The 15696-nt window shown below is 35.9% G+C and overlaps 1 protein-coding gene across 6 annotated transcripts in view; it reads right to left on the bottom strand.

The window, feature by feature from the left end:
• Positions 1-15696, bottom strand: part of MTA1 (metastasis associated 1) — a 192445-nt gene that overhangs the window by 61355 nt on the left and 115394 nt on the right. For all 6 annotated transcript variants that reach the window (XM_016425614.2, XM_056821296.1, XM_007473327.3 and 3 more), the window contains one exon: positions 9925-10024. In XM_016425614.2, coding sequence (XP_016281100.1) covers positions 9925-10024 — 100 coding nt within the window. The remainder of the gene's footprint in view (positions 1-9924; positions 10025-15696) is intronic.

Raw genomic sequence — 15696 nt, 5'->3', positions numbered from 1 at the left:
AAAAAATAAAGGTTAAAAATGCCCCCCCCCAATGTAATTGGGAGAGGAGGAAGAGAGGCATACACTGGGCAATATAGGTGACATAAAAACAAAAGGTATAGATAAATGAGTAGAAATTTTAAGAAAGCTAGCTAAAGGTAGAAAGTACAACACTCCAGGTATACTGGACAGTCTGTGCAAAGGCAAAGGGTTTTCTGGTAGACAATAGCATGGAGAGAAGCAGATCATCCAGCCTGTACTTATCTATTCCATCAAAAGCCTGAAATGTTCACTAAATAATTGCCAAGAAATCCCCAAAGAACTATAGTAAATGAATTTTGCCTCCCTGTAACTGCATACAAGTTATAGAAGCCTATGGGGAATCAATACCTTAAACAAGCCTCGTGTTCTAGTAGGTCCAAAGACACATGTGGTTGACAATGTTCAGAAAAATCCTTTTTTATTTTTTAAAAAACAATTACCTTCCGTTTTGGAGTCAATAATGTGTATTGGCTCCACAGCAGAAGAGTGGTAAGGGCTAGGCAATGGGGGTTAAGTGACTTGCCCAGGGTCATACAGCTGGGAAGTATCTGAGGCCAGATTTGAACCTAGGACCTCCTGTCTCTAGGCCTGGCTCTCAACACACTAAGCCATCCAGTTGTCCCCTTAGAAAAATCCTTTACCCAGAAACATAGGAAGGTTAAAAAAAGAAAACCCTACAAGTCAACTGTGAACAGAATGGTACAGTAATGGTAAGAACAGGGCATCTCAGCCACATATAGGCTCTACGGTCCTTAGTATTATCTCCTCAGTCATCTTATAAGGTCCTAAAAAAAAAACACAAGAACCTAAAGATTCGAAGAAGCTTAATGCCAGAAAGACAACATGGACATTAGGAGGACTCAAGGTGAGAACAGGCAGCAACCAGAATACCACTTAAAGTCTAGCAGGAGTTTGCAAGGATAGGGTGGGGTGGGTGTAGGTTGTCATGTCCTAGCACAAAGCCTAAAGCTAAAGAGAAATCAAAGAAAATATCAACAAAATTATTACAACACTAGAAATGCCCTGAAAGAAGGAAAGAATAACTACACGCAAAAACCTAAAGGAAAAATGAACTTTCCACAAGGACTATGAATACCTAGAAGAAATGAATCAAGTGATTAAAAATAAGGCAAAAGCTCTTGAGGAAAGAACTAGAAGAATAAACAGTTTAGAAGAGAAAGTGATAAACCTCACCTAAATAAAAATTTCCTGAAAACCAGAAAGACTACACAGAAAATGAGTTCATTATCCAGGAAGAAATATCAAAACAAAATCTAAAGATTGAAAAAACTGAAGAAAATATGTTACTTACTATTAAAAAAAAAAACTCTTTTGGAAAAAATATTAAGAGATAATTTAAGCATAACTGGACCCGTGAAAACCGTCAATTTTTTTAAAGCTGGAACACTATATTTCGGGAAATTATAAATTAAAACTTTCCAGGCATATTAGAACCAGCAAAAACTTATGTCCATATAATTCATCTCCTGAAAGGAACCCCAAAAGGAAAAGTCCTAGGAATACTCTAGCCAAATTTCAGAGTTTTCATATCAAAGAAAAAATAGTGCAAGAATCCAGAAAGAAGTAGTTCAAGTACCTAGTACTACTGTCAGATTACATAAGCTTCTACTAAAAATGAGAGGATATCTTGGAATATAGGATAAGGAAGCTTGCAATCAAAAATAACATAATCTGTGAACATGGTACTACATGTAGTACTAGTTCTACAAGAGAAAAAAACAGACCTTTAACTAAACATGAGATTTTCAAATATTTCAAATGACAAGAAATTATTATTAACATTGAAATATAAATGTGGGCAGTAAGAGAAACTTTCAAAGGTTAAATTCTTTAAGTAATCAGAAGGTGCTTAGACATGGTGCTAACACTTTAAAGGGGAGAATAAACAATTGTACTTTCAGAAAATGTCTTCAAAGAGAATTGAGAAAGTTAAATAAGAAAAACTAAACTTCTAGGTGATAGACTGTTTCTGTTCTAAGTGTTTTAAGAAGGAAGAAAGAAGGGGTGACAAATGAAATTTATCAATAAAGAAAGAAGAAATAAGGAGGTAGAAGTGGCTATTTCTCAAAGTTGGTAGGTGAGGAGAGCACACAAATATGGAAGAAGGGGTGATATGAAGAGAGAAAAGGATAAAATTCTCTTACACACAATCTTATAGAGTTTGATGTAAAAATATATCAACCTCATTTGCAAGTTGAAAAAGAAGAGAAATAATAGGCACACTAAGAAAGGCTCTAGAAACTTTCAACCCAACCAACATACTAAATATATTTTGTGAATTCCCAAGTACAAGACCATCAAGAAGTCTGTGGAAATCAGAGTCATCAGAGACATATCAAAACCGGCATCCTATTTACTACCCCAAATAAAGGTCAAATTAAATACTATTTGAGCTGCTTTCATTCAAGGCTATGAGAAACTTATCCTCTGAGGCATGATAAGTTTGGATATCCCTAACCTGCTTCAGAATGATGGGCAACCTGACCCCCCGCCCCCATCTCTCTAAAACCCATATAAAAAACTATCTGCACATCTAAGATTCTCAAAGTATTCAGAAGATAATAAAATTGCTAATGTACCTTAAAATAACATCAAACAATTTGGAAATGGGGAGGAAAAGAAGGAGAATAATCCTGGAAAGGGAACAGCCACAACTAAAACAAGCTTCCTAATTCTGAAAAAGAGAGATTTTTTTAAAAATATAAATTTCAGGGGGAAAGGGGCACAATTTAAAGACAAAACCTAATACACAAAAGATAGCAAGTATGCCAATTTGGTTGAAATGTAGAAAGCACAAAGGAAAAGAATGCATAATAAGCCTGGAAATAGAGGCAAAGGAACTAGATTGCAAAGGAAATTAAAAACCAAGCAGGGGAAAATAGGTAGTTTAAAAAAAAAAAAAGAGGGAGGGGGCAGCCAGACAACTCAGTGGATAAAGAGCCAGGCCTACAGATAGCAGGTTCTGGGTTCAACTCTGGCTGCAGACACTTCCTAGATGTGTGACCCTGGCCAAGTCACTTAACCCTAACTGACTAGCCCTTCCCATTCTTTTGCCTTGAGACCAATACTTAATATTAATTTTAAAAACAAAAATAAGCCAAACAAAACAGTTTGTATTTTATTCTATCAGTATGAGAAGTCTACCAGAAGTCCTTGAGCAGGGAAATATGCTTCAGAAATTAATCTTGCAGCTGTGGAAGATAGATGAAAGAAAGAAAGTGGGAAACAAATCAGACAGCTGCTGTAAGTGCAGGTGAAACAAGCTTTTGATACAAGGTTGGGAGCACAATGACTATAGAGCAGGAATGGAAAGATGATGTGGAGAAAAAAATCAATAGCAACTAGTGTGAATGTGTATTATGAGGAATTTGAAGAATATAAATTGTAAGAAGAGTCAAGGATAACTTCTAGGTGCAGAAAAAGCAACAAATCATTTGCAAAGAACTGAAAGAATCCATGGGAGCTGATGAGATCATCAGGAGAATATAAACCAAGAGAAAATGATATAAGAATAGTAATTAGACAAGAGAAGAAACAAATCAGCTCAAGTGCTTGACCAGTCCACATCTGCAGCCCAAACAGTGTGTGTACAAATATACCACTGCTAGCCTTATTCACCTTAGAGAGATCAAAGAAAGAGGAAAGGTTCCTTAATGTTCAAAAATATTTAGCACAAATCTCCTTGTGGTAACAAAAAAATGTAAATAAAAGGAATGAACCTCAATTGAAGAATAACTGAATAAGTTGTGGTACATGAATATAATGGGAATATTATTATGCTAAAAGAAATAGAGAATTCAAAAAGATATAAAAAGACTTATATGAACTGATGCAGAGTGAAGTGAGTAAAACAAGAATGATTTATACTGTAATATCTATATTTATGTTATAAAATGATTTTGAGAACTTTTATAACTAGAAGAAAAATGAAATACCAGAACCAAGAGAATAATTTAAACAACTGTCAATACTGTAAAAACAACATTTTAAAAGCTGCAAGAAAGGTAAATGGAACTAACATGGCAGAGTAGCAGACAGAAGTACAATAAGCTCCCTCCCAAAACTCTACCAATAGATCTAAAAAATAAAGGAAAATCCAAGAGACTCATGGTAAGTCATTTTCCCAAAATGGCCTAGTGAGATATGAATGGGTCTGTGGACACTTTGTCTTATCTGGAATGCCCACGTAAAACACTTCAGCACTTTGAAGGTGCTATGTAACAGGGCAGGAAGAGATCCCAGACTCATACCAAAGTGGGAAAAGGTGAAAGTTGGCATCTTTGTTACCTACTACTTAGCTCTAGGTCACAGATTCAGAGAAGACATATGTTTGGGGTGGAATCCCAGGACTGAACAGTCAGAAGCCCTATGATGTAGGGGGAAGCTGGGTGGCTCAGTGGATTGAGAGCCAGGCCTAGAGGTCCTAGGTTCAAATCTGGCCTCAGACACTCCCCAGCTGTGTGACCCTGGGCAAGTCACTTGACCCCCATTGCCTAGCCCTTACCACTCTTCTGCCTTGGAGCCAATACACAGTATTGATTCCAAGACAGAAGGTAAGGGTTTAAAAAATAAAAATAAAAGAAGCCCTATGATGAAGGAAGAGGCAAGTTCAAAAGTAAGCAGCATTAGTGTGGCTCACACTCCAAGAGCAGAGCACAGCAGTCTTAACTTCAGTTTCCAGTCCAGTTTGAAGCCTAGAGAGGAATAACAAGGTCAAATCAAAGGGAAGTCCCTTTCTAAAAGTTAAGTTTAACTGAGTTTTTAAAAAAAGTGTTAAAAGCACTTTTATAAATAAAATGAGAACACTAGAGGACAAAAATTGGAAAAAAAAAGTAAAGTTATAAAAGAATTAGAAAAAGAATTAATAGCTTGGCTCAAGAAATACAAAATCTTGGCAACCAACAAATTCCCTAAAAATCAAAATGAACCAAATGAGGCAACAAGAAATATTTAATTAGGTCAGAAGAATTTTTTGTTAAAAATAAGAAAACATAGGGTATTTCATTGCAAAAATGAATGACCCAGAAGTCAGAATGAGGAAAACAAATTAAAGAATCATTGGATTATCTGAATACCATGCCAAAAAAAAAAATAGGCTGGACATTTTATAAAAAGAAATCTTAAAACTGCCCTTACAACCACAAAGTGGCACTGAAAAAAATTCAAAGTTAACTCCCTGAAAGAAACCCCAAAATGAAAACTCCTAGGAATATGACGGCCAAAATCCAACCAAAAAGCTTCTAGGTCAAAGAAAAATTAACTGCAAACAACCAGAAAGAAAGAATTTAAGGGTCAAAGAACCAAAGTCAGGATTACAGACAATTTAGCAGTCACAACATAGAGTAGCATATGATATTCCAGAAGGTAAAGGATATAGAGGTTTATAGCCAAAAATAACTTATTCACAAAAGTTAAGAATAATCTTACAGGGGAAACAATTGTCCTTTACTGAAATCGAAGAGTCCCAAACATTGCTGATGAAAAGATAAGAGCTGCATAGAAATTTGAAGTCCAAACAATGGAGTTAAGAGAAACACAAAGGTAACTACAAACAGATAATAAGGGTCTAAATGAGGATGAATTGCTTATGCTACAATATGAGATGATACATATGTCCCCTTTTAATTCAATCATCATGGATCAGAGAAGGAATTTAATTAGACAAGGGCTGGGGATGATTCTTTTATATCTTAATGATCTTAACAGAATAATGAAAAGAGGGGAGAGAAGGAATGGGGTAGGATGGTGGAAAAGGAAGGCAAAAGAAAGTTAGAGGAAAGATCTTAATCAGGAAGTAGATATACTACTTATAAGTAGATGTCTACAAACATGGTGGGGTAAGAGATTGACATTTATACCTCATTCTCATCTTAACTGAACACATACACATAATACACACATGTACATGCACAAATGAGTGCATAAAGACATTTTACTCAACAGGGAAATAGAAGGAAAGGGGAAAAGGGGTAGATTAGAGGTAAGGTAGATTAAGGGAAGGATTAGTTCTAACAAAACAAACTAAGGATTATAAAAACATTTATAGCTCTTTTTTAGGTGGCAAGGAATGAGAATCTAGGGGATGACAATCAACCGAGGAATTCCTGATGAAGTTATGGCATATAAATGTGATAGAATATTATGCTATGAGAAATAATGAAAGAGCTCAATGATCTCAGAGAAACCTGTGAAGACCTATATGAAATAATGCAGAATACAATGGATAGAACCAGAAGGTCAATTTATTCAATAACAACAATACTGTAAAGACAGTTCTGAAAGATTTAAGAACTCTTCCATGATTCATTAGGAATAATGATGCTACATACCTACAATAAGATTGTCTTTTGGATATGGCCAATAAGGAAATATGTTTTAACTGATGATACATGTTTTTAATAAGGGTTTTGTTTTCCTTCAGTCTCAACTAGGGAGCGGGAGGGTTGGGCATGGGGTGAGATGGAGAGACTCTGGGCAAGTCACAATACCAACTGCCTAACTTTTGCTGCTCTTCTGTCTTAGAATTGATATTAAAGAGAGAAGGTAAATGAAAAAGAAAGATTAATTAAAATGAAGGAAAACTGAAAAATGTGAGAAATTGGCAAATTCTCAAAAATAATAACAAAAGATGGGTAAAGAAAGGATTTCCTTGAACTCACTAGGTAATTGGTGAATGTTTCATAGTGTAAAAAGTGATGGGAGAAACTTCTCTGGTCTCAATTCTAATGAGATTGAACTAGCTGTTGAAGTAAAGCTGATGGCCTTGAGAGGAACTAAACAAAAACCATCACAGTGTTCATAGACTATAAAGTTGAAAATGAAACATATTCTCATCCTATGCTTCATCCTAGTGCTTCAAAGATTCCATAGAAAAGATAGTAGGATCTATGCTATTTAAGAAAAGGAAAAGAACTCAAAAAGGATGAGTCTCAAGAAGAAAATTCCAACTTTGGAAACAAATGCCTGTGAATAAGAAGAAAAAAGGAAGGAATATAAAGATCCTGAGCTAGTAGCTTGGTCACAAGCTCAAAATATTAAAAGATTTTCAAAAGATGAAAACAAAAGCAGATAATAAGGGTTAAGTAGAAAAGAAACACATAGAAATAAAGAATAGAAGGAAGCAGCTAGGTGGCTCAGTGGACTGAGAACCAGGCCCATGACTTTGGGCAAGTCACTTAAACACCACTGACCAACCCTTACTGTTCTTTTGCCTTGGAACCAATACACAGTATTTATTTTAAGGCAGAAGGTAAAGGTTTAAAAAAAAGAATAGAAGAAAAGGCAAAAGCTTATGGATGAGAAAATGTAAAAGTGAATGAAAAGGGCCGTTTGGCAACTAAACAAAGACCAACAAATATAACCTCTGCTTGCTTCAGTTTCTTCACCTATAAAATGAGGATAATAATAGCACCTATCTCAGAGTTGTTATGAGGATCACATGAGATAATAATTGTAAAGTACAGGGCTTGGCACATAGTAAGTTCTATCTAAATGATTTTTTAAATTTCTGTTTTATTGTGAATTCACCTGTCTCAACAGTACCATTAAGCATTTATTAAGTACTTCTTATGTGATGATAAATGAGGACAGTGAATGAAAGAAATGTTAAGTGATTTGCCAAAGGTCAGAAAGCTATATTAAGTGACTGTGGCAGCATCTGAACTTGGATCTTCTTGATACCAAGTATAGTGCATCCTCCCCCAAGTGATGCTGCCTCTCTTCTTGTTGATTTTCTAATTTCTTCATTGTCATGCCAAATCTATTTGTCTGCCTCCAATGTTTATATAAGATTTCAAAGGATTTATAGGAAATGGATGATCATCTATAAAAATACAAATGACTCAAATTAACAAAACAAGAAACAAATTTTAGAAAGAAATCAGAAGGGAGGAAACACTCCAGGAAAGATGGACAACCAAATTCATCAAAATATAGAAGGTCCTATAAGAAACTGAAATACTAATAATATTCAATAAACAACAAGTCACCAACTACTAGAGTAAGGACAATATATTATTCAGCAATAACTGCTAGGAAAAGTAAAAAGTTGATTGATCCCAAATGTATAAATAACCTAAATGTAAAAAGTCAAATCATAAAAAAATTAGAAGGAAAGGAGATCTATTATAATAAAAGATAGGAAAAGATTGGTCAATGCAAGAGAAACAGATGATTTTGATTACATAACACTAAAAAGTTTTTGCACGAACAAAATCCACATGGTTAAATTAAAGAACAATAAATTAAGCAAAAAATTCAACAAATTTCTCTGAAAAAGGATTAATTTCTACAATACATAGGGATAAAGATATATAAAAGTTAAAGGATATAAACTGGAAGTTTTCAAAAGAAGGGCAATCAATCAACAATCACATAAAAAAAAGACTCATATTATAGATAATGAAAAATGCTAATTAAAACTTAATCCTTAGGTTCCAACTAACTCCTAACAAATTGGCAAAGATGAAAGAAAGGGAAAATGAAAAATTTTACAAGGTCTATGGAAGGATAGGATGCTGAAGCACTGGAGCTTTAAAGGGGTCCAAATACATCATACTGGTACATAATTATTATCCCTACACCTGAGGAGGCTAAGGATGGTAGATTGCTTGAGTTTAGGAGTTCTAAGTTACAGATGGTTAAAGTTGACTAGATGTCTGCACCATGTTCAATACTAACAAGGTGAGTCTCCAGAAGCAAGAAAGCTAACAGGCTGCCTAAAGAGGGGTGAAAGAGCTTAAGCTGAAAACAGAGCAGGGCAGGGCAGCTAAGTAGCACAGTGGACTGAGTGCCAGGCTTGGATTCAGAAGGATCTGTATTCAAATTTTATCTCAGACACTTCCTAGCTGTGTGAAGCAAGTTGCTTAACACTGGTTTGTTAGTAAGACAAAGTAAGGGTTTAAAAGAAAGGAAAGGACAAAAACTGAGCAAGTTAAAGTTGGAATACCAATAAGGACTGGGATTAGGCCAATGAATGGTTGTTAAACTTCCAGCCTGAAGAGCATATGGAGACTCAGTCTCAAAAAAATATAGTTCAGCCATTCTTAGAGTTTTAAATCAATAACAATTTGAATCATATGAAGAATATCACTGAACTATGAACATTTGATCTAGTGAAACCACTACTACATATTAACTTGAAAAAGAGCAAAACCAAAGGGAAAAGATCTGCATGCAAAAATATTAAATATTCATAATAACACATTTTGTTTTAGCAATGACAGGGAGAACAACTCAGACTTGTGAATTCACTGGTAGAAGGTACTCTCAGGTGAAGAAATTCCCTCTACTTTAATGATTCTAACTATTGTAATTTGTAAATTTACACTGGTGGGAAACTAAGAAATTAAATTAATCCCAGAATTACAAAGTCAGTAGATATCTTTCTTACTTTGAATCTAGTTTTCTATACATTATACCAGTTAAGTTCTTTGTTGCTATTGCTCATGTTCTCACTCCACCTTCTTTGACAATCTAGTGAAGCCCTATGAACTCCTCAGAACACAAATCAATTATACTGAAATACAATTTTCAGAGTATTTAGGGGGAAAAAAGTTCACAGACCTATGTTAGGAACCTCAGTACCATTTTATAAAAAAGTAAGAAAAATAAATGATAACTTACTCAGAACAAGCCAATCCCTTGAGAAGGGGATCTCTGTATCTCTTTGCTCTCAGGCCTACTCAGAAGTTACCAATACCCCTTGGGCAAGAGGGGACAACACAGAAGTACAGAGGATTTAGTAGTGACTTCTCATTTGGCAGGTGAAAGACTGAACAAGAAGTAACATAGAAAGAATCTTTTGCAAGCTAATAAGATATTAAAAGTTCATTTGAACCTATTGTTGCCATCTGTCAAACACCAGATTTCATCCTCACTTACCAGTGTAATATCTCTGGAGGCTGCTGCAGCACTCATATGTAAGCTTGGCTGTCTGACTGAACTACTGCAGTCTAGGGCACGGGCAAATGTACCAACAGATCTGAAAAAGATGAGGGGGGGGAAAGCATGAATTTTCTGTGAAAGTAAGAATAAGCCCAAGAAGGCATTCTAACTGGAATGCCATACAATTCCCAATAACCATACCTACACAGAACCTATATCTAAAACCTTTTAGGATGACCACTAATGGCACCAAAGTGGAAAACATGGCTCTACTACTTACTTTATGCCTTTAAAAAGACCTTTTATACTCTGGGTTTCAATTTGCTCATCTATAAAATTAAAAGGTTAGTCTAGATTATATGTCATGAAGCTCATGGTGAAGTTTATAATACATTATTTTAAAAATGTACTCTCCTTGCCTAAGAGTACTGACAACATTATATTATAGTTTCAGTAACTAAACTTCATACTTTTGTCCCTAAAAGAGTGATACCCCCCCCCCAAATATTTATAATAATTAGGTTGGAAAGGCCTATGGTATAGTAAAAAACACTGGACAAGAAAGTAAAACCCCTGACTCACTGACAAGCTGTGTGATTTTGTCTGACTTGTTTTATTACATAGAACCTCATGTTCCTCATGTGTAAAGCTTTTATTTTACCATAAGCTCTAATTCCTACAATTATCTTTATACTACATCTCTTACAGCATTGTTAAAAAGAAAGGGCTTTGTAAAATGAATGGCTCTCTCTATAAAAACTATAATTGGGGACAGCTGGGTGGCTCAGTGGATTGAGAGTCAAGTCTAGAGAAGAGAGATCCTAGGTTCAAATCTGGCCTCAGACACTTTCCAGCTGTGTGACCCTGGGCGAGTCACTTAACTCCCATTGCCTAGTCCTTACCACTCTTCTGCCTTGGAGCCAACACAGTATTAACTCTAATACAGAAGGTAAGGGTTTAAAAAAAAAACCCACTATAATGATGAGCCAAGAACATTATTATTTTTATTATGAAAGAAGATGAAAATGGGGACAAGAAGGCTTAATTACCCATGCTCTGAGGATTCAAGTGATGGAATACAAGGATTATACAATTTGCATAATCTAAATTATTAAGAGATTTCCTGTAGAAATAGCTAACAACAAAATTAAATTAAAAATTAATTTAAATTTAAGAAAAATTCTCTGGTGCTCAGAAATGCTGTTCCCAGAGTCAAGAAAACACACTGCTTCCTCTGAAAATTTCAAGTGCTGTGAATTTTAAAACTATTCCACCCTAATCAGACCATTCTTTAGAAGATCTGATTTAGCTATTTCCTGATCAGTAACAATGGAGATACTTGGAATAACAGAATCAGGTCTTGGAAACTCTACATTTCTTCTTCCTTCTTAGTTTAACAAGATTTGGAAGGTCTGCATCAAACTCAAGATTTAATTATCTAAAGAAATGGCCTTCAACAGACATGTGCAGAAAAAAGGACAGACCTCTGGGCTGTCCTAAGTCAAGCTAAGTCATCATTGGTACAGATGAGATGCAGGAAAGTGATGTAAAACTGTCTAAATAAGGCACATCACTTCCTCTTTCCTCCTCTTTTTCCCCGGAGAGACAACTCTGGCTGGCAGCGTGACATCTTGGCGTGGTGGCTGCTATTGTCTGGTTTTGGTGGTGAGTTCGCCCTTGAACTGATTCAAGTTCAGGCATCTTGGCTTAGCCTTTTCCCTTTTGGAGTTCAAGCCTGACTCCTTCCTCCTTCATACTCCAAACCCTTATCTCCTAATCTCCCCCCTCACACGGGGGTGGGTGGGGGGGGTGGGGGTTGGGGAATACCTACTCCTTTCCTTCTTCCTCCTCCTTAATCTCCTCCACTATCAATTAAACTCAACATAAAATTTCCAGCTGACTTGGTTTTTTTAATTAGGATTTTTATAAGTAAAATCCTTGGCAACAAAAAAATAATTGTACATTCAGTCTTAGCCATAATTTCACCCTTTACAGTGCTATGGAGATGTATGTAGGCAAAAAAATTGGTGCTTGAATACATAAAAGTGTAATAATTTTTGTACTATAAGTTATACTATCAACGTGAAATTTCTGTTTAAAAAAAAAGGAGAAAAGGTTTACTAGGCATTATGTTCCAGTTTGCAAATAGAGTTATGGCTTCTTAGTTAAAATTAAAAACCAATCCAATAGGAAAGGAAAAGACATCAACATCAACATCGCTTCAACACAAGTGTACTGGCTGCTTATAAAGGAAAGTGCTAGCTATATTAAGTGTGAGAAAGATGGCTGTCACCAAACCAGAGTAGGCATACAATCAAAAGAATCATGAATTTAGAGCTGAAAGATATTTAAGAGATTAACTAACCCAATTCCCTTGTTTTACAAATGAGGAAACTTAAATCCAGAGGTCAAAGGACTTGCCCAAATTTATAGAGGTTGCATCAAAGTCTATATGCAAACTCAGGTCTTTGGACTTCAAAACTATAGCTCTTTCCAATGTACCATATTACCCCTAAAGGTCAGGGTATTTGATTCCATCTGCATAGATCAGTGATGGTGAACCTTTTAGAGAGGTGGGTGATGTGAGAAATGTCCTCAGGGGTACATGGAGAAGGGCGGGGGAGGGGGGGGGGGAAAGAAAGCAACCTGGCCCTGCATCCCTCTGGTGAAGGCACAAGTCCACAGAGAGGACCATTAGTGCCCCCTTTGGTACATGTGCCATAGGTTTGACACCACAGGCACCAAGGCTAGGAAAGAATTTAAGAAATGAAAAAGTAGGGAAAGAGAGGGAAAGAGAAAGCCATGTTGTTGAAGTAAAAGGAAGTATAGGGTTCAAGTCTACTCAAAATTCCTCCAAAAAGAACTATAAAACCCACCAAACAAAATCCTTAATGGACAATCTCAGAGCATGTCAGGGAGAAGCTATGCACCAAAACAAAAGGAAGCCCATACTAAGTCACCTGAACATCATGCAGGGTGCAGGAAAAGGTGACATTTAGCACCTTTGTTGTCTGTTACCCAATTCAGAATCCTAGATCCAAGGTGAAATGAGGAGACCTTGTGCCACAGGACGGCATTCAGGGTAAAGAGAAGTTGTAGGCCCTATGAGAGGATCAATTCAGAAGCAGTATATGGCTCAGACTCAAGAAAGAGACTAGCAACTCATTTTTACCTTCTAATTCAGTCTGAAGTCTGTGGAGGAATAACCAGGGCAGGGATACGACAGGGGAGTCTATAGTTCTATTATTCTGAAATCAGTAGATTTTCCCAGCTAACTGAAAGCAGATGTAGTCAAGCAGCATTCCAGGTCAGGAAGTTATAGAGTGCAGGGCAGAGGCATATAAACCAGACCTTTCTCTGGATCAGATCACTGTGAGGGTATTGGAAGCTTGCAGGTCCTCAGGCTGAGCTAGCTCTGCAATCTAAGAATTACACAATACTCAGTAGCCCCAAGAAAGCAGCAGTAGGACCAGGCTAGCCTTTCCCTACAGAAATATATAAAATCCAGTCTGAATTGCATGTTCAAAGTCAGGAGGTAGGGAGATAAATGAACAAATGAAAAAATCCCACTATAAAGACAATGATGTTCAAGACACAAAAAGAGTAGAAGAGAATGACTCAAAACATTTATAAAGTCACAGAAAAAAACACAGCTTAGGCAAAAACTCAACTAGAATTATTGTAAGAGATGAAGCAAGAGTTTAAAAAACTTTTTTAATGTTTCTAATCAATGAAATGAGAAAGAGGAAAAAATTGGAAATGAAGTAATGGAATAAAGAATTGGAAAAGAGAATTAACATCTTGGCTTAAGAGATATCAAATGTTGTCCAACAAACACATTCCTGAAAATCGGAATGAATCAAATGACTCCATTGATTAAATAAAAAAATATAAAAACAAAGTTGAAAGGCTAAAATATAATAGACAAAAATACAAAAACAACCAACCTGGGGGGGGGGGGGGGGAAGAACCAGGAGAAAAACTTAAGTATCACTGGACTACTTGAATGCCATGACCAAAAGAAGTTATTCTATTTTTCAAGAACTCTTAAAAGAAAACTGTTCAGAAACTATTGGGCACAGTGGAAATGAAAAGAAGCCATTGATAATCTCTTGAAAGAAACCCCAAAATGAAAACTGCCAGGAACACTGACAAAATTAAAAATTTCTAAACCAAAGAAAAAATATTGTAAGCAGTCAAAAATAAAGAATTCAAATACTAAAGGAAATTATTTATATTGATGTTGGGTGAAATTTGTTGAAAGGTGGTCAGTCAGTCAATAAACATTAAGTGACCACTGTGTACCAGTGATAAGTGCGTGTTGTTCTGTTGTGTCCAACTCTTCCTGACTCCTGTGTACTATGGCATGTCAATACTGCCCATGGAGTTTTCTTGGCAAAGAGGTTGGAGTGGTTTGTAATTTCACGCTCAAATGGATTAAGGCAAACAGAGGTAAAGTGACTTTTCCAAGGTCAGAGCTAGTAAGTGTCTGAGGCCACATTTATTTGAACTCAGGTCTTCATGATTCCAGGCCCAGTACTCTATCCACTAAGACATTCAGTTGCCATAAGTGCTAAGTGCTAGGGATACAAAAAGAGGCAGGATGAATTCCTGATTTGAAGGAGCTCACAATCTAAAAGGGGAAGATGGCAAGCAAACAAATATTACAAATAAGTCATATACAGGATAATTAGTCACTCATGAGACAGAAATGAAGAAGAGTTAAGAGCTAACTTTGTGAAAGAAATTTGAATTTTCTCATCTAAACATGGTAAAGCTGAGCTATAAGATAATATCCCAACAAGCTCTAAACTATGCTCTTCTATTACACAAATAAGATTAATTAAACAAGGTGAAGACTATTTCACCTTCATGTTTGTGGAGTCAAATAGTCCTATCTGGAAAAAAAATCAAATAAATGGTAAGAAAGTGAAGGTCTAAATCACAAAGAGACCATCTGAATTCACAAAGGTAAAGATTTAATATTAGAATTTATGAGACATTAATGGCTAGTGAAATAGATGATATAATTTTCTTTTTTGCAACAGTTGATTAGAAATCCATCCATATGTTTCTAACAATGGAGGGATGGCATCTTCTAGAAAAGTGGCAAGGACTCTTTGGGCAGGCAGGAGAATTGTGACTATGATCAAGGGAGCTTCAAAATAAAGGCTGGAGTGAAAAACCTTTAAAACTAGGTAGTATTCAATAGAATTTGGTAAGTATTTCTTGAATACCACATACAAGGCATTAAGTTATATGCTTGGGATATAAAGACAAAAATTAAACAGTTCCTGTCTCTATTCAACGGGGAGAATAAGAGATATATGAACACATGAAATACAAAATACATCAATTGGGACAGTCAAGATGGCAAAAAAAAATATCATTTATCTATCTATCCCCATACCTTCTCAACAAATATTTGGAGAATAACCAAGATTGAATTCTGATGAGAAAAGTGAAAAAGTCAAAATGAATTAATCTTCCTTAACAGAGCATCTAAGGAAGATTAGAGAAGTCTACAAATACTTGGAAGAGAAACTGAATTGGGACAAAATGGCTGTGGTAGTAGAGAACATTAAGAAAGGTTATCAGAAAGATTCCATACGATTCTTGAGGAAAGGCAGGGTACGAGAACAGGTTTTATCCTTCAACCAGTGTTAGGGAACAGATTCAGAGGGGAGAGAAGGGGTTGTGAGCCATGGTAATTGCTCTGCCTAAGAACTGTTATGAGAAGCAAATGATAACTATGTGGTTCTATTCCAA

This window comes from Monodelphis domestica, chromosome 1 (assembly GCF_027887165.1).
Source record: "Monodelphis domestica isolate mMonDom1 chromosome 1, mMonDom1.pri, whole genome shotgun sequence".
NCBI classification, from domain to species: domain Eukaryota; kingdom Metazoa; phylum Chordata; class Mammalia; order Didelphimorphia; family Didelphidae; genus Monodelphis; species Monodelphis domestica.
The sequence above is the reverse complement of the archived record's forward strand: the minus strand, read 5'-3'. Positions and strand labels throughout refer to the sequence as shown.